Source organism: Nyctibius grandis, chromosome 19 (genome assembly GCF_013368605.1).
Source record: "Nyctibius grandis isolate bNycGra1 chromosome 19, bNycGra1.pri, whole genome shotgun sequence".
In the NCBI taxonomy this organism is placed as follows: domain Eukaryota; kingdom Metazoa; phylum Chordata; class Aves; order Nyctibiiformes; family Nyctibiidae; genus Nyctibius; species Nyctibius grandis.
In genome coordinates, this window is record NC_090676.1 from 4608613 (window position 1) to 4636252 (window position 27640).

The following is a 27640-nucleotide window of genomic DNA, read 5'->3' on the forward strand; positions in this document are numbered from 1 at the left end:
GTGGCACTATAACTGAGACTCATTATTTTGTTTCTGGGTTTTTTTTAATCCCTAGTCCCATGAGCCAAGTAAATGGGGAGTTTCCCAGCTTTTACTGAAAAAAATTCTAGTCTTCATAGTTTCAGTCTTGAGAATATGGTCCATATGGTCAAAAAAATGAGAAGCTGAAGTTCATTTTTTAAAGCTTATTATTTTTTGCTTCCTCATGGAATTTGTAACACTTGGGATAGGCAATAGTAATGAAGTCCACAAAAATCCTCTAAGACTAGGCAGGAGGTTGGGAGAACGTAGGGGAGCTCTCAGATATGCAATCTCAATCAGGAAACGCTACCAAAGCCAGTCAGAATTACCAGTGGATGCACTATAAAATTAGGATATGCAAGTTCTTTAATAATACATATATATGGGCTTTATTTCCTTAGTAAATTTTTCCAGTTTCTTAGAAAAGTTGTATTTCTTGGACATGACACGACAAGCAGAGCAGCAAATTCTAGGCAATCTATTAAGAATGTCACAGTGTTCATTTCATGTCCTTTCCAAGGTGAACAGAGGTGTCATCAGCAAGTAGTTTGTGAAGGTGTCGAGCATTGGCAGGTTTAATTTTTTTAACCTGAAGTTAACAGTCCATGTAATCATGTGCATCAATCTGGTTTCGGTAGAAACAGCTGTTCTGCTTAGTCTGCTCTGGTAAGAAGTCCCAAATGTGCAAGACAAATGGGAGCACAAGGCTGGCAAAGGAGCACTTTGCCGCCCGCAACACACAACACATCATAGGCTGGATGGGCTGTTCTGCTGCTGTGCCGGGTGAGCAGCTCAGTCCCTTTGGCTGCCTAATTTATTCCTTCCAATGTTTCCATATCAACCCACAAGTCTCCTTTTCCCAATTCCCTTTCTTGGCTGGGGAGGGGTCACTGGGTGATAGAACAACTGGTTATTGTTTAGCCCTGGCTGTGGGCTAAATGGAGACAACATCAAAGACTTTGAATTGGCATTCCAGATCTCTTAATAATTTCCCATTAGAATAATACTTAAAATCAAGAAAAATTTAAACATTAAATGCTAAGTGTTACAGCTTATTTGGTGTAATGTGGCTCATTGACATCGTTAGTTTTATATTGATGTCAGTATATGTGGGAGTTTTAAGCACCATTATATACTGTATTCCTGTTGATGCTTCTCCACTTATTGCTGTGGTAATACATTTGGCACAAGGGACATATATAATGCTAACATTTCTATGATATACATACCAAATAAAAGCTTTTTCAATTTCATTATTTTGACAAGCAGATTCCATTAATACATCCACAACAATCACGTTCCTTTTCTTCAGAATCTAAGAGGATTATTAAAACTTACAGACAATACCCCTATACACTTAATCTCTACAAATTCACTTTATAATTGCTGTCAACATCAATAATGTCAGACAGTATAATCAGATTTGTATAAAACATCAGAACTTAGGTGTTCTTTCCCCACCCAACAATGCAACCATGTGGGTTTTTTTAGTCACAAAAAGATGGTCACAAATGCCTGTGGAAAAGATGTGCTGTATGATAGTCAAGTCCTTCATCTCATCCCATTCTCCATACTGTACCTTTGGTCCACCTTTCCATTTGAAAAACCAGGTCATAAATAATGAGAAGAATAGGTCTTCTAATACCACAGGAGCTTTTCTTCATGAGAGGGGAGAGCTTAGAGAATCCAGGTCCCTTCTTCAGGTGTCATAGGTTGCGTATGAGTAGCCAGAAGCACAAGGCTACTAGCCAGTGGGGAAATTACTTAAGAGTTTGAGTGCTCATTTCTTTGCACCACTAGCTTATTCCTCAATATAAGATGGAAGTTAAAATTGTTTCTGTGAACAAATAATATGGCAAGTAATTTTTTTACTGGTTTTAGTATGGATTTAAAGAATGCTTGTTGCACTATTAGTTAAACATGTTATACTTACAGTGCGTGAAAAACACTCTCATTGCTGACAAGTATGCTGCCTGTCCAGCTGCTCTAGTAGCATTCTTAAACAGAGTTAAAGATGGTAGAATTCAGCTCTTAATAATTTTGATATGTGAAGCAATTGAATCCTTTTGAAAATTCACTTTTTCATTAAGGCATTCTGGGGGAAAAAAAAATATCTTCATGCTCTTAAAACAGACTATGCCTACTGATTTAATCTTTATTTTTACTGTTACTAGCTTTTCTATATCGGTATCAGCTCTCATTCTGACCAAACCTGTATGTAACACTTAAAAAATCAGTTTCTACCATGACTTTATACAACACAACTGCGTGCACCCACTTTCATACCAGGCTTATTGGTTAACCTATCAAACAAAATACAGTTTAGTTTTTCCTTTAGATTCCTGGAAAGTCAAGCTAAGTGTGAGCAACTGGAGTTTGTTACTGGTCTCTGATACATTTTTCCAACAATTCTGAGCTGACAGGCAAAGATTACTAAGATAAGAGGTATTTGTATCTTAAATCAAAAGTGGTTCAAACTGGGAAGTGACTTATACACTGCTAAATGTTGTCTGTACAGGTTTCCAACAGCACGTTGTTAAGTAATGATTGCTTAACAGCACCCACTTTATATTGAACAAAGGGCTTTTATCCTTTTATATTCTGGTGTTGTCTAAATTTATTGCAAGTATCTCTGACAGGGGAGACATATAACAGAGAATGACTTCAGTGTTTGAGCAATAATACATCATCGATAGCATATATGTTTAGTAAATTTAACATGAATGATGACCTCTAATCCCAGCACAGTCAGATAATCTGATTCCTCTTTTCTTAATGCCCAGTTTGTAAACCATAAAATAGATATGTCAGATATATGCATATGGGTATAGATCAAAAGGGTGACTGCACACGTTGACAGGACGCTAATTAAATTGATCCACAGTTAGTGATTACCTATTCTGGGCTGTTAATTTTGCAAGTGATAAGATAGGCTGCCTTCTTTTTTCTAATTAAAGAGGCAGAGATACTATCTCCTCAAGACAGTGAGTGCCACCTACTGCACGCTCGCTGCCTCAGAGCTGCCAAGAATTCATAACTTACCAGGAGTACACCTGAACAAAGGGAATATCTGCAGTCATACAAAAAAGTGCTTCTTCATCAAAGCCAATGTCTTAGTTCTGACCTACAATATGTAAATCATCTCCGAGGACAGATAGAAAATAGACTGAAATTTCTATGCAAGTGTATGGAAATTTGGTAAGTTATGGTTCTTCCATCAGCTGTCCTACATGGTCATGCAAGTGTTTTAATAAATAGAGGTGAAGAGCTTCAGGGAATCTAAAAGCTGTGACCATAACACCTCCCAGTACTGAGGCATCGTTTTTTTTTTTGCCAAAGGCTCCATAGATATGCTCCATAGATAAGGTCAGACCTTGATTAAGATCAGAAAGTAAAAGTACTGAAGCAGTGGACAGTGTTAATATTTAGAAAAATAAAATATGGTTATATTTCTGATAATCATCTCAGTGAACCAAAGCAGGAAAAAGATATTATAAGGCACCTGTCAAAAATTCCTTACCAAGAGAAACGTCATGGGTGATTTTCAGAAAATGTGCTTTGTTGGGGTTCAACAAGCCCTTAAGTGACTGTGTGAAGACAAGTACCAGAAGCATACTGTTAGGAGAAGCTGGATTTAATAACGTATTTAAGATTCTGTAATATGCCAGACAGAGCTATCATTTTGCATCCTTAGAAACAGCACTGTTGTCTCAGGAAATAATACTGAGAGGTTTTCTCGACAAACTGTTACCAAAGAGGTTGTGCAAATGCAGCGTTTTGCCTGCAGTTCATTTTTCATAACAAAACGGCATCTCTGTGCCAAAAGGAGATAGGCATGACTTCTCTGATGATGGAACAGGACCAAGTGACTCCAATCAAAAAGCAGAAGTTTGACTAAAATAAAAACAAATTCAAGAAAGGAATTCTAGTCAGTCCATTGTCCTTTGAATTTCACTCCAGCAGCAGATTAGAAGCTGAAAATGTACTTGAAATGGCTACACAGAAAACTTTGCAACTGTTCTGCAAGAAGGATTTGCCTGTAAGCAAAAAGATATAGTTTTATGTACCTTGCTTAGAGTCTGAGCCAATGACCATAGAATTAATATTATTTTCTTAATTCAGAAAGCTTTGGTTCAGGTAGTTGGCAATAAAAAAAGAAAAAAGTGAAATTAAGAAGTAAAAACAGTTCAAGGTCAAAAGATTTTACAAGTGATAAGCTAACTCAATAGAGCTATGTATATTTAATACATATTGATCAGCATCTCATGAACAAAGGATTTAGGATGGATCCATACTTTATTGCAAACCTTTCTTTCCATCTAATAGATTTTTGTGTTTATAGGCCAGATTTGTAATTTAAGGGAAGGATTTACAAGAGGAGCCTAAAGGATGTAAGCACTCAGCTGTTTATGAAGTTCAGTGGCATTTGAGTGTCTGACTCCCTCAGGCTCTATTATGAATTCTAACTGTAACCTACTGACAGCAGTCTTTCGGCTCAGAAAGCACAAAATGGTTACCCTTTACAATAACAGAGTCTTTGTTTTGTAGCCATAACAATAATCTAGCCTGCCTTCCAGGGACTATTTTGTGGTCAAAATCAGGATAATTGATGCAATTTACCTCAATGGATAATTCAGCTTTGTGTATGTGGGAGTGCTGACTTTACTGTAGATTTACAATCACAAGTTCCTCACTAGAAGATGTTATCACCTGCTCCAGCTTCCCCATCCAGAAGACTCTTTCCTCTTGTCTGCTCCGTGACCACATCTATTCAGCAGACCTTCAGCCCTGCTCAGAAATGCTTCCTCAACACCTCTAACCTGGGTCTGATCCAAGGCCTCACAGACTTTATTCCCAGCTTCCTTTCCCCAGGAATTGGACTGATTACAGAAAACACCCCAGTCCATCATCTCACTGCTGCTGTCTGGCTCTAAGAGTCTAAATTACATGTTAGGACATAAAACCAAGAGTTAGGCATGATGGAGATGGATCTGGAGTGTTAGGTAAAGATCCAGCTTGTCTTGTGGTCTTTATAGGTAGCTTTGTAGGAGCAAATTCTAATAAATATCTTCATGTGCACAAAAGGGACTCTGCAGCTGAGCTACACTTGGTGTGAGGTCTGGAGAAGGAGCAAACAGGGCTTAGAGACATATTCTGCCGTCCTGATAGTTGGGCTGGCCAAAGGCAGGAACAAATGCCTGTTTTACAATTCTTCATGTTAGATAAGGGATATTAAACTTTATAGCTGTCATTGCATAACATTCCTTGATGCTGCTATGAATGTCTGCTAAGAAGCGCAAAGAGACAGAGGAAATTGAATGCCTTTGCAATAGGGCCAAAATAAGGATGGTGGTAGCTATTATGGGAATACTTAATGAGGTCTCTGAGTTGCTCTGCAGCTCAACATATCCTTTTGACACAATGCCTATAAACAGTGATTACTGCTTGACTGAGGGCGCGAGGAGGGAAATTCTAAGACAAAGTTAATTTACATCTTAAAAGAGTTTCCTCTTAAAAAACACACCATGGTAACAAAATTTCAGTATTGTAATGATTAATGTCACCACACTGTGCTAACTCTACTGCCTCATAATTAAATAGAAGATATTCAGTTGTATAGCACTTGAATATGGTAATGGTTTATGTATTAGCTCATTCACCTTGCAATTTGACCTATTTTTCATTTTTAGAGGCACATAATGATGGAATGTATACTGTAGCATAGACTCTGAGAGCAGTCTCTGAGTAGTCATGGAGGAAGCTATTGGCTTTACGTAAGCCTCCCTAATAAACTGAAATCAAAGTGTGGAAGTACATTTTCTGAGGACTTTCTAAGTGTTCCAATCTAAGTAAGGGACTAGATGATTAATTCCCGGAATATGGTTCTAAAAATTTTCCATGAACCAAATGACAGCCGAAAGGAAACCTGGAAACTATGCTGTTCCTTTTGTTGTGAATTGCCACTTGTTGATTGTAGGGATTGCCTTCATCTAGTAAAACAGAGAAAACTCCTGTTCAAACACACCTTCCCCCACCAGTAATCCAAAAGTGCAAAGAAAGTAGTATGCATTTTGAGAGTTAGACGAAACTCCCAATAATGATGTTTCTCTGACATGTTAAAACCACCTACATTGAAAGATCTTGGGATTTTAAATCAGTAGATGTGTGTGTTTGGGTTTTTAGCCTGTTTCTGTCAATGTCTCACTCTGTGATGTTTGCCAAGTATCTTACATGAACTATTTGAGTGACTAAAGTTAACTATTGAAGTTCAACAAGATACTGAAATAAATCTCAGTATTTCAGAGGTGTTGAACTCCCACACTCTCCATTCAAGTCAAGCACATGATTGTTTCACCCTCATCATGGTCTTGTTAGCAAATATCCAGCAACTTCATAGCAGGGTGTCAGTTTTTCTCCTCATTTCTGATATAACTAGCTTCTCTACATGAAAGTACAGACTATAAATAAGATTGGATCTTTAGCTTAAAAAGTGCATATCTAGATGAATATTTATTCAGCACATTAAAAATACCCTCAGCACATCAGCATAGCATCTGGTAAGGGAAACTTCATATTTCTCTTTCCCAGTACAGTGCTCTGCCACCAGGCGATACTAAACCTTTTTAGCTTTAGTGTTGAGCCACTCCAGAATTCTTTATTCTTGTTCATTCCAGTTTGGATTTGAAGAGATACCATTTTATACTGTGATTTCTAGGAATGTCTGAATAAGAAGTTGCCCAGATTCTACAGTCTAAGCTTTCTCAACTTCTGACATCATTGGGAAAGTTTAGCTTGTTTTTCCAAATTCCGTAAGTTTATCTCCTTTTGAATACATACTTTCCAAAATGTCCTCTCTTCAGCAAGACATACGGTTCCTCCTGGGTAATGCTGGCATCTGTAAGTAGAATGTCCTGGTCACAGTTAGGGATGCTGTGACCGAGAAATGTATGGGGCCCCATCCTCTCCATCTGCTTCATTTGATCACACTGGCTTTACTAGAATCCCTCCTGATTTGCCCCAGCATAACAGAAAGAAGGATCAGACACTGAAGTGAGAAATTCTTTCCACCATACATGGAAATAGGAATTCACTTGTCACTACTGCTTTCAAATGAATTTCTAAATGAAAATACCTTTTATACTGTCAGTAATATAACACAGAGATGACGGGTTCTGTTGGCTTTCCATCAGTTACAGCCTGTGTCGGTAGCTTTTCAGGATCCAGAATACACTCCAGTTTCTACACTAAAAGCCATTTCTTTGTGTTCACTTTTTGCTAGGAACAACTGTCAGTGCTACTGCCTTGTAATAACATTTGTTATTCTTCTTTTCATAGAAAAAAATGTAACATGTTCTTTGGAAGAACCATGTTTTGTTGGTACAGCTTCCATAATCACTTTCTATTCTTTTCCATATCTCTTCTAAATGCAATTCAATTAAATAGGTTGATGGTGTTTCTATTAATCTAAGCAGCATTCTTGGCAACGTGGCAAGCTGAACTGGACTGAGTTCTTGTGTTTTTGTGATAGTGCTGGCCATAGCTGATGTTTCTTAAACTAAATGTTCGAAAACAAAACCATGGGGGTTTTTAAATGTGAAATTTCTATCTCTGATTATGTAGAAGCTATTCTGGGCAGGAGGCAAATATTGCGGGATAAAAAATACCCTTTCAGAGATACCCTGCAAAATATGTTGGAAAAAAAATCAAAAGCACAAATAGTAGTTCTGTGTCTGACTGTTAGTACTTTTATTCTGGAAGCATCTCGGAGCCCTAATTAGGGACTAAAATCTCTTGTTTCAGGCTCTATCAAGGAATAAAAGATGACACCTGCCCATACAATATGTAGACTAAGATTCATTGATGTTTGATGGAGATCAGGAAGAATGGCGAAGTGATGGTCTGCAGTTCTGAAAGAAATAGGTAAGTTTAACATTTTTTTTCTCTTTTATATTAATATGTTCATATCTTCTAATCCTAGACCTTTTGCCTTTATCACTTCCTTGGAATTAATTCAGAGTGTAGAAATATGATGCTTGCCTTGCCAGATGTTTACAAATCTCTCTACATAACTGAACTATTGCATCTCAGAGGTGATTTGAAACAACTCTACTACCTCTGCTCTTGGCCCTTCATAAGGGGAGGCTTCAACTATGACATTCTGTGACACTTCACAAATACCTAGAAAAAAAGATGTGAATGCAGTCTGTCAAGATCACTTTTGGCAGCTGTGTAATCAGGATTTGACCCAAGGTCCAAGAAGTGTTGCTTGTTTAATTGCGTTTCTCCATGGTTTCACTTCTGGACAATAACCTCAGTGTGACAGACAGCAGATTTCAAGTTAGCAAATTTCATACTAACCCCAAGTACACTTACATTGTGAAGAACTACAGTTTGACACTATCAGCTGTCTCCCTGAGCCATGATTTAGGCATTTAAAAACTCTAAATGAAGAGAAGGAAACTCACTTCCCCTAATTCCTTTTCTGTTTATGGGATTTACAGGTTTGAATAATGAAAATATATATTAGAATAAGTAAATTGCTCATGTGGAAAGTTACGTATCGAAGGCCAGTTGCAAGAATAAATCCCCTTTCTGTGCTCAGAAGTGTTCATTTGCTGGTGTAAATGGATTCTCCCATATTCCCTATACTTTTAGAAATTATTTGAATAAAACCCTTTGGAAAAGCAAACAGAATGAAATGAGCTAGACAAGAGTACAATACAGATACAAAAATAGAGATATCTTCCTTATCAGTCATTATTGCTGTCTCTTCATCGAAAGAAACAGTGGACAAATAGAAAGATTTCTATATAATGGACATAGCCTAATGCAAAAAAAATCATATCTGCTTAAGATTTTCATATTAGCCTCCTCACATTCCTTTTTCTCAGTACTGCTGTATAGCTATTAAGTGGTACTTTCCTTGGATGATGCTGATGAAGAAAGTGCTATGTCTTAAGAAAGAAAACTCCTCTCCACTGACCATATCAAAATATACATTTTTATAAGTAGATTTGGGTTGAAATAGGGTATTAGTAAGCCTTCCTTAATTTTACTTCTTGGTACTGGAAGGTTGATAACTGGCCTACTTATGCCATCTTCTGGATAATTACAGAACTGTATTTACACAGGAAAAGCCTTTAGCAAGAAGCATTAATAATTATCAGTGCCTTGAAATAATTTGCTATGAATCTCTGAAGTAATTTTCTTTCTTATTTTATAGAATTTAGAACAAAGCAAAAACTACTGAATTATTAATAACATATCATATTCAGGTATTATGAATAATCAGACTGTACAAAAAAAGTCTTTGTAAGTGTAGTCCAAACAATATTGATATATTTAGTGAAGTTATGTTTTACGAAAAATTACTTTTTTATACTGATATTTTACTAATGAGAGCCCCATTTTCTCAAAAGACTGGACTTTCTTCTCTTGAGGATAATCAGAAAGAAGGAATAGATGTTAGTCATGTTGCATAATATGTGACGGGGGATAACTGTGCTGTGTGACACTCCATTACCATTCTGATGCAAGTGGTAGATGAACCTGCAAAGGGCAGATGATGTTGTATGAGCTTCTGGAAATTTTAGCTTTGATATCCTATTTATTCATTTAATCACTCTTGCCAAATCTCACATTGGGTAATTACATCTCCCTAGGGGACAGGGATAAAGGCTGAAGGACCTCCACTGACTTCTGTAGCCTCAGTTGGCTTCGTTTTCCATAGTATATAGGTTCCATATAGGTTATCTTCCAAACTGGGATTTACCGCAGCATCTTCAGCAGGAGAGAGGTGGCACAGGCAGAGCAGAAGAAATGTAGAGATTTAACCTCCAGTGTAAATCACGTTTTGTGACTTTGAGTTTCAGTTCACACCTCATAGGGTAACTGGAAATAGCAGACTCCTACCACAGGTGTTAAGCGAAGCGAAGTGGACATCTGAAATACTAAATATTCCAGTTTTTCTAGTGCCTTCTGTTTCTTGAGAAATGTACCAGTCCCTAAGAAATGTGCATTCAGGATAGAATTAAGTAATTACAGTAGACATTGTGAATTAAGTTATTGTAGACATCAAAAAAGTATCCTGGTCAGATCCAGGTCAATATGCCATCCTTCACTAGCAGGGTTAGCACAGGAGAGTAGAGGTTTTCATTTTGAAGACGTCTCATCACTTTTGAAAAGTGTGAAATGATGGGAGTGTGAAGAGCAGAAATGGCCCAGGGAAGTGATGGTGCAGCATCTGCTTGCCTGTGCTTTGCGTGTGTCTTCCCTCACCAGCTTTCCCATCCAAGTGCAATTGCAGGCTAAAATGGAAACCCGCATTGGAATGGCATAATTCTCTCATTATTCTCAGTCTTCAGCATCAGCACTGTTACCAAAGAAAAAGCCCATTTTCAGTTTCTTTGAAGGTGATAGTGGCTTTTGAACTGAGTTGAGAAACTTTGCCACTGCCACAAGTGCTACAATGTCTGTTCCCTGTTTGCTCTCAGAAAACCTTGAGAAAAGTCCCCAGCTTGGCCTATCATTTTTTTTTAAACATTAATCCAACACTCTAAGAGTTTAATTATTAGGACTGTGAAATATAACACCTAAGGCATTAATAGAAGGAACCAATTATAGCCCACCCAGCACATGGTTTACCCTTCACTTATAAAATCTCGTGTCATTTATTTGTCCTTTAAATGACTTCTTGTAATACCTGAATCAGGTCAAATGGATCCTTCAGAAGGGAGAAAATGACCCCAAACTGGCACAGAAAGATTTGATTAAAACTTATACTCCTTCTGTGGCAGCCTGAAGATCCCAGGGGATCTGCCATTGCTCAGCAGAGTAGAGGAAATAGCAGACAGGGCTTTCTGTCTGAGACAAAAAGATTTTATTGCTGATGTGCTGACATCCACTCTCTGTAGGACCATCCTATGATCAGCCTCTCTTGTTTCCTTTAAAACTCAGTGTCAGAAGTTTGGTTCCAGTGTGATTAATTTCCCCTTTACTGATTGTGCGTCATTTACTTTTAAGTAAGATTTTTATAAATGAGACAAAACAAAGACAGAGATGAAGATTGTGCGGAGATAAACATTTGTGCTGCTGGGGCTCCCACTGACTCAGGCACAGCGGGGGCCAGAAGTAATGGGGATTCACAGGCATCATGATTAGACCTCTCGCTGTGAACAGGTAATTGAAACACCATAGCCCATCACCAGCATTTACAAAACAGCAAGCCATGAAGGTACTTAGTTTAAAGCAGACCCTGAACAAACCAGAAGCTTCACAGATTCCCTCTGCCATTATCTATGAGCAAAGCATAAGCCGAGGCCACCAATAATACCTACTTGTGTGTGCACAGACAGCACTCCTCTGACACCAGCCCTGGCCTTGTCCCCAGAGCAATGGCTATTTTCGTGCGGTTCTGTAGGTGACGCACGAGCTGTCTGCCTGGCTTGGGAGTGGCACAAGGCACAAGCAGAAGGAAGAAGTATGGCAAGTTGCTTTGACTAAAGGTCCTGTCCCTCAGCCTAGGCGTGCTGTGAAGCACTGGTGGAGAAGGGGTATGTGGCAGGCAGGAACCTCGCATCAACATTCACGTGAACATTTGAAAGCTCCCTCAGGGACTGGGAGTCTGATGGTTCACTGTCACCCTCAGCAGAGACAGGGTAACAGCAGTTTTGAGGCCCAAGGCCTGACTGGGACTTCATCATAATATTGTGTGTTGTGTGGCACAAGTAAACGTGCTGCCTCCAGACACGTACCTCTTTGTCTGTCTCCTGATGTAGACCTACCTCAGCCTCACGTGGTTAAGAGACGTTCACTGACTAGCTTCCTGCAATAGTATCTTTAAAAGTGTGATTGATGCAAATGTGTGATGTAGGTGAGAAATGCCCTGATTTATGCCTCATTTTCACTACTTAGTAATCATCGTGTCCCATGAAAGCCTCTAAATAAACCTTTTTCATTGTAGTAATTTAGTAGTGGAGGTATACCTCATCAGCCCGGGCTTCCCTTCTGCCAAATTCCACTAAAAAGTTACTGGTGTCTCAAGCAGATGTTTCTAGTTTTCTAGTACTCTTCTTTTGGATGGCTTGTCTTAAACTGAAATTTTCAATTTCATGAGAAAAACTGTTGGCAGCAGTAACCTTGTGGAAAAAAAAAAGGTGATTGTGAGAAGTGTGTTTAACTAGAAACCACCGATATGTTGTTTAGGAGGAATTTGGTGTCACAGAAACAAATTGATCCAGTTTTGACAGCATTATATTAAATTGTATCTAACCCTGAAAACTCTACAAATATCATCCCTCTCATTCCAAATGAATTGGCATGAGAGCTTGGTCACCAATGTCTCCGGTCAGGTGATGCCAGTCCCAGAAAGATGCAAACACTGCATTGAACAGTTCATGGGATTATTTCTATGGCTTTTCTCAAACCAAGTATCTCCAGTTTTTAAAATATTCACCTCTGTCTCTCTGTGTCTAGTGCTGCTTTAGAAGTTGTCTGTTATCAGCAGGACATAAACCTACTACTGGAAAAAGTTACATATGGGGAGTATTTCAGGTTCTCAGAGACTGATGTGTGACTCTAGGTGTCCCAAACATAGCTGATTTACCAGACGATGGACACCAGACTTTGCTGTTGTTTGGATCATGTTCTAAGTGTCCTGGAGATTATAACAGAGAATGTGAAACTCATTGATTAGTGCACTTAAAAAAAAATAAGCATAAATATGATGAAGTAAGTTTTTCCTTATATTTTCACCCATTATGATGCCTTAACACAGCCATTACACAAGTGACTGCCATGTGGAACAGAAATAATCATACAGCTTCAACTACCTAGCTTGGCCATCAGCAGCAATATAGCTGAGATATGCTGAGCTACAAGCTGCAGTGAAGAAATTATCTAAAAGAAAAATTCAGAGGTGCCATCGTGTGGATGAAGAAAAAAATACAAGTAAGTAACAGGCCGTATTTCACTTTTAATATAGTAAATATACAGTAACTTTGAATTACAAGATCACTTTCCAAGGAAATTACTAGCAAAAATATCCACAAAAAGTTAAAATAAATAAGAACACATGATTACCAACATCACAAGCTGGGCTGCAAATTCACAGTTAATCAAGTTCCAGTCTTTCCAGATAAAGTGGTCTGTTTAATTATTTGTCAGAACAAAACCCACTAATACCAATGGGAGCAACAAAGGCTCAATACCTTTAAAATACGGCAAAAAATAGTACATTATAGGCAATTTCATACTGATTCATAAATTCTGAGTAACTGCAGAAGCTTGATACCTGTACTGCTCACAGAATGAGGCTCTGGAGGCATTGTGCAGAAACTGCAGAACTGCTGTATATAACTGAACGATACCACGAGGTGTGGGAGTGTACAGGGGATGTAAAACTTTAACTGACCACAGTCTTTCACTGCAGAGATGCAAGTAATGCAGAAAAAAAAGAAACATGTAAAGAGGAAAAAAATATTGTTTTAAAACTCTTCATGTTGTGCATTAAAAATACAGTATTGCGTTACTAAGGAAAACAGTTTATACATATTGGAGTAAAATTCTGTTTCTTCACATCTTTGTAACAGGGTAATTTCACTGAAAACAACAGAGTTGTTCAAAGTTTATACTAGTATAACTGAAGTAGAATCTGGCTATTTATTTAAAATGCAACCTGAGTGTATTTGTTTTGTAGGTAGTACTGCACAACATTAAACCTTCAAATTACAGAGAAATAAAAAATCACTCTGTTTAAATATCACAGTAAACTTGGTGTTCAAGAAGCATCATCAATGCTAGGCTTAGACACACATATGATCATATTGCTACAACATAGTAAAGAAAATATAAATAGTCACACAAACACTGTGCTGTGGAAGTATTTTAATTCCAAACTGAATGTATTTGATGGAATAAACTTTGCTGCTATATTCAAAAGTGCTTCTAAAGACAATATCCATCAATTCCATCAATACAAAATGAAGGAAACATAAACCATAGTCCTCTTCATAAAAGGAGCTCTTTCTGTATAGGCCCAGAACATAGTCAAGTTCAAATGGAAGCAAGAGTGCTGCAGGATAAAATCCAACCCTTGCAGGTCTGCTCACACTAAGAACTGTTTGCTGAGGCAAACACAGAATTTCTGTTTCTGTATGTGAACAAAGACGACTGTAAGAAGTATCAAATCAATGAACAAAAATTAGACTTGTGTGATTATTGTACAAGACAAACATACATGGCTAGATCACAGCCAGAGCTTAACAATGAAGCAGTATTCAGACTTATTTCAAGTGGCATCACCATCTCTACTTGCTTAACTTTTTAATCTCCAACATCACATTCATGTCTATCAGATCACAAGCACTACATTAAAACAAAACTTTTCTAGGTCTGTGAGAAAAAACTTTTCTCAGTGCCAATCACCTTTGCTCTGGTCAAAGCTGACTGAAACACTATTTATTCTTTAAGAAGTGATAATGCAAAGTGTGCCTGTATCTACATGCCCTCCTTGTAACCTAGGAAAGCATCAATACAGAGTAACATTTCAGAGGAAAATTTAGCATACAGTAATATTCAGTGCTATAATAATATGCTAAATTAATTACTGCATCTAACAGAATTTTTTTTAAAAAACTGCTATTCTGATTATTGGCTTGATCCTGCTCACCTTGCTTTTGGTGCTTATAATAGTGCACTGAAACAGTGCAATAAATTGTGCACTGAAACAGTGTACTAGAATCATGCACTAAAGTAGTGCTTATTGGCAAGAGCGGTCCTACTAACTTTCCCTACTGGTAACGTGAATCAGGAAAAATTGACTAATGAAGGCTTGTAGAATTTGGCCAGAGCTTGAAATTCTAGCACTGGATGCAAGAACCTTTCATCTAAAAAAAAGCTGAAATACATAATGAGTCTGGAACAAAACAAAAGGATGAAATAGCAACAATAGAATGTGCTGGTCCTCTGCAGTCGCTGGTGTTGAATGCCGTCCTCATAAGTTTCACCACACCTCTGACACAGCCAATTTATTTGATCTTTGAGCATGTCAGATTAAGTTTCACTTTAATTGCATAGAGCTGAATTTACATGCAACTACAATTCATTTTGACTGTAACCTCACAAATACTGAATATGGAAATATAATACTGTATATTACATTTGTTTCCTTCATCAATTTAAAATTTCACATTTGGTCTCCAGTAGACTAGGAAAAAACACTAAAAATATTTCTTAGACTATTCCTGAGCAATGTTTTTATGTGCTGTAAAATACTCTATCTTATTACTACACTGATTAATATTCTCACATTTTAAACTACCTATAAATCCATGCTTTGAAATTTTACAAAGCTGAAGATCTGGTAGGCACAATGAAAGAACAGAAACAGCTAAGCATCTTAAAACCAAGATGAGATCAACAAGAGAAGTGCAATTTAACTATATACATAATGTACTCCTTAGTATTTGCTACTTTTTCATTTTCTATCACAATGTGAAGGATCCATTTGTAAAATCTGGTCCATCAGACCTCAGCTCACTTCTCCTAAACGGTTCACTGTGACTGGCGGCTGAGGATGAAGTTAGTGCTGCTCAGTATTTCATTTTAAAATGAAAGTACAAAACATCCTCTAGAATATCATCTTTAACAAGATCCTGTTACCAGCTGCTCTTACTGATTTGAAATTGTAAGAGCTGAACTGACACTTCAACACTCACTGAAATATCCTTCATATTCTCTTGTATCTCACAAACACGAGAGAAAACAGAGGGTCTGAGGAAAGGACCCATTCCTGGTTGTACAACTTCTTTCTGTAGGGTATTTCCCCATGTCACTTCACTAAACCTTGAAACAAGAAGCCAAGCTCACTGAAGTAGACTGGACCATGGGATAAATAGTAGTCATTTCGGGTGACTGAAAATAGATATCTTTTGTATCAAAATATATCTTTCCTTGAACTTACAATAGCCTTTAAATTCATGCCCTAAGAGTCTATTTTTATGTTTTGAGAGGCTACCGGTTCTGGGAGTTAGGCCACAGAGTCTCTAGTAATAACTGCATTTTGCATTAGTCATAAATATCCATGTGCAATTTGAAATTTGGTTATTTCCTCTAAATGACAAAAAGCATTAAGGCTTACAAAATGAACTTCCAGGAAAGCTGTCTGTAAACACAGTGAAGATTTCTGGGTATAAAAATATGCATTCTGTTTTCTTAATCTGTCGCTATTGAAGCTGTCTGCTTCCTAATAATTTGTCTTAAAAAGAATCCTTTCTGCATCAAAATGTTTCAAAACACTATCTCCATTCTTCTTATCAAAAAAAACCTGATTCACCAGAAAAATCCAACTCATCATCTTCTGTGAAGAATTAGTTTAACTTTGCATAGATAAGCATGCTCCATTGTTTTATAAAAACAGTTGAGCCCTTTTCCATCAGAAAACACCATTATCAAACCTGTCTCACAAAATAGCACATCTGTTCAAGAAAAAGAGTACGGATCCTGTTCTCTCAAATACACCAAGGTAAGCATAAGAACCACCACAGACTTCAATGGACTTCAACTGGTGCAAAGAGGACGACATGTTCTAATTATATATTTCTCCAAACTTTCATACACCGCTATTGTTACCTTCATTGAGCAGTTGCAAATATTTTTGAGGAAAGACCAATGGAAGACACTTGCCTCAGGGAAAAGATTTCCTTCTGGCCTTGCTGGCTTAAGATCAAATGTATTGAAATGAACAGTGCTGACTTAGAACCATGCATCAAGAATGGGTTTTCTCAGGATCTTCCTGTGAAGAAAACATGACCCTTCTGCACTGGCCAAATGCTTTCTAGCAGTCAAGAAGCATCAACATTTACTAATGATTTTTTCTTCATTTAAATTTGCGTGATGTTTGCTTCGTGCCATTTGTTTTTATTTTCCTGTCCCCTGTTGGTTTTTTAGAAGGAACATAATTGTTGGCAGTGCCATTTTTCTTTGGATTTGTACACGCATATGATTTTAAGCCTTTGATGGGAGCAGCTGAGCCATTAAATACTGGGGTTTGCTTAGGAGGTCTGATATTACCAACACTTTGAATTTTAGAACTGTTCTCAGAGGGCTGCATATTGAGAAGCTGTTGCTTTGCAGTTGTTTTTTTTTTCAGTTCACTCCTTACTTCACCAGATTGTCTCTGAGAAGACAGTGCACATCCCATTCTCTCAGAAAGTTTCAAGTGACCTGGATGAGAATGTAACTGGTGACTTTCTTCACAGTATGAATCACCCTTGTGACCTGAATAGCTTCTGGGCAGCTTTGTAACACTTTCTTGGGGAACCACTTGCTTGTTAAGCAACGGGCTGAGCACTGCTTTGCCTTTGCCAGGGCTTTTTAGAGTACGGATGGAGCCAGGAGCAGTCTGTGGCCTGGCTTTGGCTGCCTTTCCTTTCTCATTCTGTACAGTCTGCATTTGCAGCCATTCCAGCTGCAAAAGGCGATCAATGTATTTCTCAAGAAATCCTGTTGGCTTTGGTCGAAATTCAGTTTTACCTTCTACATTAACAAAGATGGCCAGTTGCTTCAAGTCCCATGAGTTGAAAGGGGGTGGGAGGAAGTCCGGGTAGTAATATTCTGATTCTTTGAAGCCCATATCAGGGACATGCTCCAAACAAAGTGGATCAATTTCTTCAGCTCTGAGAATGAGTTCTGGTGGTGTGCAGGGAGATGGGGGAATGGGAATCCTTTCTGAATCAGATAGATCACTGGCACTATCATCTTCAGCATCTTCTTTAATAATTTGTACTGATTCAAAGTCAAGAAACATTTCATCTACAGATGCTTCTTGCCATGTAGAAGAGCATGGACCAGCTTCAGCAACATGTTCTTCATGATTCTTTTCCAACTGTTCTTTTTTACTGCAATAAAAATGTTGCATTGGGACATCTTTAACCCTACAGAAGCTACCTTGTGTGCTGCCCTTTATGCTAGGAGGGATCCTGTGCAGAAAAGATTCATTTTGCCTTCTTTCTGGGAGACTCCTCTTTGGTCCTTGTACTCTGTGCAGTGATGTGCAAACACTCGTCATCCTAAATAAAAAGAAAGATCATATTCTGTTAGAATACTTAATGTCTTTGGAACAACAGTTTACAAAGGTCTTGCTACCTCCCTTCAAGGACATGGATCTACATGAATGAAGCTATAATTGGCATGGAAACCTAGTAATGGGGTAAAATTAATATTTTCTGGCAGAGATAACACAGCCTACTACTGATATTTTTTGTTTTATTCTATTCTGATTTTGCCTGAGAACTTACTAAGTTTCCATATCGATAACTTAAATTCGTTGTCCTCATAAATGCTGACTTCTGGGACCAGTTAAGTCAAAGGCAAAACAGAGAAGCCATGATTTCATCACAGGCATTTTAAATACCAGTTTGAAATGTCTACAAATTAAACAGTTGATCTTAACATAAAATTACCTTTTTGACTGAGCATTGTCATCCAGCTGGTTTCTTCCCTTCTTAAAAATACTTGGTTGGTTACCATCTTGAGTGTCATGGGAAGTCTGAAAAGATATGAAAGTACGTGATGTTATTAAGAAGCTGACATAAGCTAAGTACCCTTTTTCTGTAAACAAAAAAGGAATTATTTACCTTTTCAATGGCACTTGATACATTTTTGCCTAATCTTCCAGGAGAAGATTTCACGTGAGAAATTGGTTTATTTAGTCCTTTGGTGCTCAGATGGCTTTTTCCATTACTGTAACTAGCAAGGATTAAATAGAATATAACATATAAATAGCAACGTATACAATCATCAGAATGAGGAATCGTATATATTGAATACAATAAAAGTTTAGAGTGCAATTCAGTTTAAAAAAGAGAGTTGACTGCAACTATTCATAAAGTTACTAATTCTTAAGTTTACTAATGCAAAAGTGAGTAATTCAATCAGATGGTATAATAATAGAACTTGGCCTTTATACAGAATCCTCTATCAGAGGATCCCAAAGTTACTTTGAGGATAATAAATAGTATATGTTAGAGACTACATATTTAACTCCTAATTCCTATAGTACCCAGTACATGGTACTACTGCCATTTAACAAAATTCATTATAAAGTACAATATGAAGGCCACTGCAAGCCAAATCTTGCTTGCCTTTCTCATTTGCATACTCTCAACAAAATTTAAAAGATTATTCCTATGAATCACCATTTCATGTTATACTGGGGTTGTGGAAATATCTGTGAAGTTAAGGAGTGGAAGTGAGCAGGGAGCATACAGTCTATTCTGATATTAATACATACTATTTCACAACAAAGGCACAAACAAAATTCAACATTTCATGTTATACTGGGGTTGTGGAAATATCTGTAGGAGAAAAACTCATATGCAAGCAAAAGGAATGGCATTACTGATCTGGACAGCTTAAAACTAAAATACATATTTCCTCAATTAAATCAGATAACTCTGTATGCTTACACAGAAATGTATTAAATCAGTGTATTCTTTAAGAATACATTATAGAAAACAGTGTTTGTTCTACAAACAAGAAATACTACTAATTTTAAAAAGGAAAGCTTTAAAATGTTATTTTAGAACAGGAATAAGCAAATTGTCCCCTCCTGGTCTAATCTAGCTTGACTGCAGTTCAGTTGATTTGTCAGGCTGTACATCTAGTTCACAGTTTTTATGTCATATAGTCAGATTTTGTTTTAAAAAACAGATTTCACCAATTCAAGAGCTTATAAAAGATTCAAAATATCTTATGCCTCCAGCATTGATGCAGTCACCTCTGTCCCTCTGTGACCTGCATGATCATACTGCACAATCGTTTCTGTTGCAGTGGATCAGAGGAGAGGATGAGAATCTGAACACTACAGCCATGCACTTATTAACTAATCATCTACAGTATTTAGAGATCTCTGTAACCAGAAAGAGAGAAAATTTCCTTACTTTACCATTCCTTTGTGGGCTTCATTGATTTGGCTTTCCTTTTTCTGTGTCTCTCTGTGCAGCAATAAGGGATATTCTTGAATGCCTGGTCCCATTATTACACTTCTTAAAGGGTATCTGCACCTTTATTTTTACATAATCTTCAAACGACTCCAGTCTTTTGGGTTCGCAAGACACAGTGTACCAAACACAAACATCACCACGTCCTAGAGATGCAGTAAACAAACACCATGCAGTAAACAAACACCATGCATTCCTCCCAACGTGATTTATTTTTAAAGCAGTAAGATAAACATAATCAGCTACCAAATGGTACTGGAAAACACTGTCCCCTCCCCCAGTGCTCACTGAATGGGAACCAGCCTCATTCGCCTTATTATTGCCCATCCGTGCCGAGCTGTCAGCACCCTGGGTGCCGAGAGGAGGGCTGAGCAGCGAGGGCAGCCGAGCTCCCTGTCCCTGGGGCACAGGTTGGCCGCTGAAGCTGCAGAGCACAGCGGGCCAAGGCCAGCCAGGGGAGCCAGACACAGCCATCTGGCAGCCCTGGTACCGCATGGGTACTGGGGAGGCTGGGCCAGCCACCCCGCAAACCACCGCACTCTTGCCGTGTGGTTTACAAACCCATCCCTGAAAGACTGTTGGTAAAATACAGAAAAACATCTGAGGGTACAGCAGTGTTAGAAGAGCTGCCATTCCCCGTGTAATGTGCTCATCGTCGTTTTGTTCCTCCTGCGCAGCATTACATGTATTGACTGGAGCCAAGTATCACAGTCAAATGGTGGTGGGTGTTTCTGCTCTTAATTTAACAAGAACAGATGATCAGCCACCCGCGTTCTGTGCACGCTGTCCTTTTTGTAACAGAAAATGCATTGTTCCTATATTCATATATGAAAATTTTGTATCAAATACTTAATTTTTTTCTTCTTCCAGAAGAAATCTCTCAGTACTCATAAACTCCTACTAAAAATACTCAGAGCAGAATTTGTAGCATTCTTATATTTTCCAGAAACTGCCTTCCCATACCAGGGTGTGCAGATATGATATGCAAAAGGTGACAGATGACTAGCACCAAAATACCTTTAGTTTTATTGCACTGCTATTTATATATTGATATTCACATTCTCAGCTGTATCCATTCACATTTGATCCAGTCCTACTTCTCAAACGTCTGTCTCTTCTCCATCTCCCCGGCCGAGGAGGGAGAGCAGGGGAGGACGCTTGTCCCCAGCCCCCATCAGGTCCCCGCTGACCGGGACCCTCGGGCTCCAGAACGGCACTTGGGCGCACACCGCCGGGGCAGCTCAGCAGCTCGGAAGAGCCAATGCAATGCGACAGCGGCTGGAGGCTGCTGTCGCGGCTCCGAGCCCGCGGTGACGGGCTGTGTCCGCAGCGGCCGCCCAGCCGGGCCCCGCTCCGCTCCCTCCCGGGATGCACCAGCGATTCCCGCTGCTAACTGCCACCGCGCTCCGTTAATTAACGGACCGCCCCCACGCATTGTCTGCTTTTCCTCCCCCTCCAGCCCCCGGCCACTGCCGCCCCCCAGCCCCGCCGGTGTCCTGCCCGGTACCTGCCTTTGCCTCAGCCGCCACCGGTAACTCAGGGCAGGGCGAGGGCAGCGACGTCAGGTGCGCAGTGCGCAGGCGCGCGGCGGCGGCGCGCACGGGCTGCCCGGTTCGAGTGGCGCGGGGAAGGAGCGGGAGGGACATGCTCCGCGCATGCGCCGTCGGTGAGGGAGCGTACGCGGCGGCAGCCTGGGCCGGGGGTGGCCATCCCGGGCCGGAGCTGCGGCCGGCGGGGGGCCAGGCTGGGTATCGCCTTGCCTTGCCGCGGGGCGGAGGGAGGACTGTGCAGCCGATGTGGGCTGTAGAGTCCCCAAACGCGGGTCCCTCTCCCTCCAGCCACAGCACCGAGCCCGCCTCCACCGCTCCGCCCGACAGCCTCCGCCGCGACAGCCCCCGCGCTCCCTCCAGCCTCTGCAGCAGCCCCGGCCTCGGCTCCGGCTCCCTCCCGCCCGACAGCCTCCAAGCCTTCCCCAGCCTCGGCAGCCCTCGCGAGTCGCCCAGCATCCAGTGTGACAGCCTGGAGTGTCCCTGCTGCTATTGCTGCGGGAGCCCGGGGTCGGTCGGCGTCTGCGAGGACAGCCTGCAGGCCCCCCTCACCGTGTGTAACGGCCGAGGGTGCTTCGGGGCGAACCATAGGGACGCCCAGGCGTCCGGTGACCTCTCCGACAGCCTGGAGTCCTTCGGTGTCCAGCACGACAGCCTCCAGTCAGTCTCCAGCCTGCACGAGAGCTTCAGGTCCTCCAGCATCAACGGTGATAGCCTTGAATCCCTTTCCAGCCTGAGCAGCGGGTCCACCAGCCAGTGAGACTGCCTTCATCTCCCCATACAATGCACTAGCCTCTGGCTTCCAGCTACTGCAAGAGCTTCCAGGTTTCTGTCCTTTGTTCATCAGGCTTAATTGTTCCAGTTGATTCTTGCTGCATCCAGTGCAATAATCTCAAAAACTTGCCATTCTCAAGTTACATGCTTCAGAGAGGCAGTGCTCATTATTATCTGCAGTGTTAACGCTGATTTTTTTGTCATCAGTTAAGAATGGAGGTACGTGGTCCTCGGAGGAATCCCAGCTACTTCTCTGATCTCTATCAGAACATGTTACGGGCTGAAGAAGCACCAGAACGAGGGCAGCAGCAGCAGCCCCCAGCAGTCCATACAGGTAGCGTGACTTTTTGGAGCAGTACCCCAGCCAAGGGGGGCCCCCAGCCAAATAAGCTTCAGAGTAGCGCTTCCTCCAGCTGTGATCCAGCGTTACAGCCTATCATACGCCGCCGAGCGAGATCTTTGCCTACGTCACCTGAAAGAAGGAAGCGAGCAGCAGTGCAATGTCAAGTTCCTGGTTGCCAGAGTCGTATGAACCGGGTGAGATTTGCTGATGCTTTGGGCTTGGAGCTCACCGAAGTGAAAGTCTTCCAGCCTGGGGAGGATCCATCGATCCCCTTGCATGTCCTTTCCAGGCTCTCCATAAACTCAGACCTCTGGTACAGCAGCTCAGACTTGGAGTTTACCATGCAGTGCTTGGTCCCTGACTTCCAGCAGCCTGTAGACTGTATGGATTTCTCCTCCCGACTTCAGGAGCAGCAGGTGTGTCTTGAACGAGTGACCAGCTCAGATTTGGGGCTCAGTGGCACCATCCAGGTTCGCAATATTGCTTTTGAGAAGCGGGTATCTGTGCGATACACCTTCAATCAGTGGAAAAGTCTTCATGAAGTGCGTGCTCATTGGCACAGCAGCATCCCTGAGAAAAACGGGCAGGATCAGGTTGATGTTTTCACTTTCTTTCTCCCTGTGCCTCCTTTCCTCCTTCAGCTGTGCTCGGTAGTCCAGTTTGCAGCAAGGTACCAAGTCAACGGCCAGGAGTATTGGGATAACAACAGAGGCAAAAACTACAGTCTTACCTGCCGGACTCACCCCCTTAAGATGCCTAGAGAATGTGAGGAGAGCTGGATCCACTTCATCTGAACGATGAAGCCTTGGCATGCCTCTCTGCTCCTATGGCAACAGTCTCCTTTTTGAAACCTGCCAAATCTGGTGAAGTGTTCCAGGGCAGGGAAGTAGCCAATGACCCGTACAAACTGTTCTAAACCTCTCAGAAATATAAAAGGGCCAAAATGTGTGTTGAGTTACATCTGTTGAAAGCCCGAGTGGTTTCTTGTATTGTATGAGTTGGAGCACAATGGTTCCAGAGGATGTTGTCGGACTACCAGAGAGCAAAACAAGACACTTCATGTTGCTAGTAATTTTCTAGGTTACATAGAATATTTCTAACTGATCTGTTTCACCATTTTGTACTGTCTGTTTTCTAAATGGGCAGTGTGGCTTTACTGGTTTCGTTTCTAATTTGGTTTATATTATCTCACCAAGTCTGGGCACTATTCCATTTATGCATAATTTGGATGGCAGACACTGTAGGGAAGCACTTGTATTTTTATATATATATATATCTCTTATTAAGATCGTAACCATGTTAAGTATTTCCATTAATATTTGGGTTGGAAATTAAATGTTATGATGAGCAAAACATACATTAAGATGTCCCATCAGCCCCATATCCCTTATAAAAAAAAAAAAGTGCCTTATCTCCAGTGTTTCCTGTAGGCAGCAGGAATGGTTTGTGTGAGGCAGATCTTGGGAAGTTCTCATCGTTTTCAGGTGATGCACAAATAGGCTTTTTCTCAAGGTGGTGGTACAGGAATTGTCCTTTCCTTTTGCACCTGTTTTTACTAAGGGAAACTAGAGCAATTTTGCACTTGTGTTGCAATTAAAGTTGAAGATCTCAAAGCACTATATGAATGCTAATGATCTTACGCTGCTACCTGAAACAGGTAAATTTATAAATCAAGAAACAGATAGATAAAAAGACAATACAGGCAGCTCGTTACAGAGCCTTGGAGTAATACACTAGAATTCTGAATCCTGGCTGCGTGTTCCCCAGCGTCCCAGTGCTACTGCAGTAGTACCTTTGAATTCTTTAATCAACTACTTCTCATTATAAACCAGTTGAACTCTGAGACTGCATCCTTTGCAACACAAAGCAGGAGCTTCAAAGCAAAATGATGATTTTACTGGTAAATTGATACTTACATGGACCCATCCACAGAGTCCCTTTTGCAGCAGGGAGAGCACAGTAAACATGCTGTTTTCCCATGCTTCTTGCTTTACTACTTTAATTCTGTGGATTTAGTGTGGTTTAAGATTGGCAGCAGGCTTAAATCTAGTTAGGGAAAGATTATCCATGATTTTTTCATACATATTCATAACTGCATGGAAAGTTTAGCTTTATATGTGTAGCATAAATTTTCAAAACTGCCTGGCTGGATGTATTAGAAGAGCTGCTTTTTAGGACTATACTATGAAAATCAGGCCACTTATTCAGGCATCTTATTTTGGATTGCTGCTTACTCATCAAAATCACAAGCTGTTTTTAAAATCACTGTTGTAAGCAACCCACAGCCAAGTATATATTAGTCAAAAAAAGTCTACTGAGTAATTCTGGAAGTGCAGAAACCCCAAAAAAAATCATTTGTCTGGCAACGTAATGTTACCACGTAGCTGTTGTACCCATTTAGCAAAGCTAGGATTTCAAGTGAAGAAGCTGCCTGGTCCCATTAGTCTTTGGCTTTCAAAGGAACCGAAGTCATGAATGATTATTCTATGAGCTGCTGAGCACCTCTTGCAGAGTCCTGAGAAAACTCAATCCTATTTGAAACCATTGAGAATTGACTGTGTTGTCTGCTTTAACTGTGTGTTGCAGCACTGTGAGGTTGAACATTGAAGCTGAAATTGTTTTGAAGGAGTAGGTGAGACTGAGGTGTAATTGCCAGCTACAGAGAGCAGAGACCACTGCCTGCTTCCAATCCACCTGCGTTATTTTCTGTATCTGGGTTAGAGGAGTGACCATTACCAATCTGGCAACAACTCTTGTCTCCTAGAAAAATCAACACAGGGAACTGGAAGTCTAGTCTTCCTCATATGGCACAAAAAATGAGAGCTCTGTAAGAAGGGGCGCTATTAATTGTAAGATTTTTTTGCCTCCCATGGTGGGCTTCATATGACTAAAAGACATGACAATATAGGACATAACATATCTGAACTAGTCAACCTGTGCTCTTCATAGTCAATGGAGATGCTGTGGTTAGCAGGCCACCTGTGGTGTGACAAACTGTGTCACCTCTGCTGAGTGCAGAGGGAACACTGCGGGACTAGCTCTGCCATACTGAAATTCTCAGCATTAGTGCAGATTGTGCCAAATATGCCAGAGTCTGTAGATGTCAGGTTAGATGAGCTGAAACGCACCTTCAGTGACTGCAGAAGAATCTTTCTTGGCATGAATTGAAATGGCATACCCTTACTTCGGTGAAACTTGCTCACTTAAGGAATTCCACTAAAGTTTATCAATATTGTTAAAGTCCATAGAAGTGACGTTTTATGTACTTGTCAGCAAAGTAAGAGGAAAACGAGCACGCACATGCACAGAAGCACTTGTGCTGAATAAAAAGCACTGTTTTAAAGTATTGTTCCCCCCCTTCTCCCTCCCTCCCAAATTTCCATATTTCTTCCATTGGCAAAACCACTGAATTGCCTCTTAGCACACCATTAAAAATCCCTCTCTTATGAGACTGGTATTTGACACCAGTTTACAGTGGATGCTGCTGGAGCCCAATGCAATACTTGGCTGACTGGCAGAAAGATACTGTTGCCATCTTCTGGGAGAGACTCATGTGCTAGCAAATGTCAAATCTGAGCGTTACTGCAGGCAGGGACAGATCATGTAAAGCGAAGGCTGTCAGTTTAAAGGTTAATGTCACGTATACCAGTGTCGGAGAGAGATGAGAAATGAATGTGTCAGCAATATGAGTTTGGCTTGTATTGTCCTCCTTCCGCAACCTCTCAGGGTATTTGCATGTGCAAAATCTTGAATACTAAAGTATTTGCTTGTCTTGCGCTGCTGGAGAAGAATTGACAGAAGCTGTTACTAAACCAGTTGTCTGGTGTTGCTGACTGTGAGCTGAGCAGGCCTATCTTATAACGGAACTGAGTATCACTGGATTAAGCTGTTAAACATTCACACACGACTACTGGCACCTGTCACATGAAAGATGAAATTTGCACTTACGTTTTCCTGTCACATTCAGTAGTGCACATCAAAAGGATTCTAGTTGACAAAAAAGGGATTAAGCCATTAAGTAGTGGTCATATGCACCTGTCGTGAAGGTAAACTTACAACCACCTTTATAAATTCTCAGGACATCTTGACAGCTTGCACTGTGTTCAAATTGAGCACTTCCCTTATAACGAGGATTTTGTAAAAGTGATTTCTTCACAAGGGTTATTGCCATATAATGCACTTTTAAAAACCTGTATTTATTATAGTCATACAATAAATTAATGTCTAGTAGGTCACAGTTTCAAGGTTCTTTCAAGCATGTTTTTTAATGACACATATGGAATCCATGTACATAAAAAGGGGATGTCTTTCCTGATTAAATGTCCGGAATAAAGTATATCAATATATATACCAGTATATCAACACAGTATATCAATAAAGCACATATGCCAGATGAAAGGTCATTTTGGTTTAGTGGAGAGCTGTACAATTGTAAAGTGCTTAATTAATTTTAAAAACAATAATGAAACTATGGCTATTGTAATACAGAAGATTTTAATAAAAGCTTTTCACAATTTTATGTTGTTTTTGTCAGTGATACTCCTGTTAACAGTTAAGAAGCTCATGAGGCAACTTACTGCTGAGTTGTCTCTTACAGAGCAACATACTCAAGAAAGTAAGGCGGCTTCAAGTTGCTAAAAAATGAACAGCACTTGATAAAAACACAGTGATTAGTCTGTATAGCTGCAAAAAATGACCAGGCTGCCACTTCCTACATGGAATTTGCTGTCATTTCACCTCAGAGTTCTGTGCAATGCAGCACCTGAAGGGTTAGGATCTAATGCTGGAAAAAGGCACAGTGCCAGTTGATTCTAACACTGTTTCACAGAAAAGAAGAGAAGGGGTTTTTCTTCTAATAGCACTTTCCAAAGCTGTGCTAGACTGTACTTAACTCATTAATTTCAGAGCCTCACAGCTGTGTTATTCTTTCTTCAATTTGTTGTTTGTTTTTATTA

The 27640-nt window shown here is 40.1% G+C and overlaps 2 protein-coding genes across 3 annotated transcripts; one reads left to right on the forward strand and one right to left on the reverse strand.

The window, feature by feature from the left end:
• Positions 1-12986: 12986 nt before the first annotated feature.
• On the reverse strand, positions 12987-20163 carry FAM217B (family with sequence similarity 217 member B). 2 transcript variants are annotated; one of them, XM_068416444.1, is made up of 4 exons: positions 19962-20163; positions 18657-18768; positions 18483-18568; positions 12987-18089 (listed from the first exon to the last, which is right to left on the reverse strand). In XM_068416444.1, the coding sequence occupies exons 1-4, from the start codon at positions 20054-20056 to the stop codon at positions 16898-16900; spliced, it is 1485 nt and encodes a 494-aa protein (XP_068272545.1). In that variant the 5' UTR covers positions 20057-20163; the 3' UTR covers positions 12987-16897. The 2 variants fall into 2 exon arrangements, with proteins under 2 accessions (XP_068272545.1, XP_068272546.1); XM_068416445.1 differs by having other exon boundaries at positions 19967-20069.
• A 1515-nt stretch (positions 20164-21678) lies between these two features.
• PPP1R3D (protein phosphatase 1 regulatory subunit 3D) lies at positions 21679-27204 on the forward strand. The gene has a single exon (XM_068416247.1). It carries the CDS (start codon positions 22556-22558, stop codon positions 23477-23479), a length of 924 nt encoding a protein of 307 aa, XP_068272348.1. The 5' UTR covers positions 21679-22555; the 3' UTR covers positions 23480-27204.
• The last annotated feature ends 436 nt before the right edge of the window (positions 27205-27640 follow it).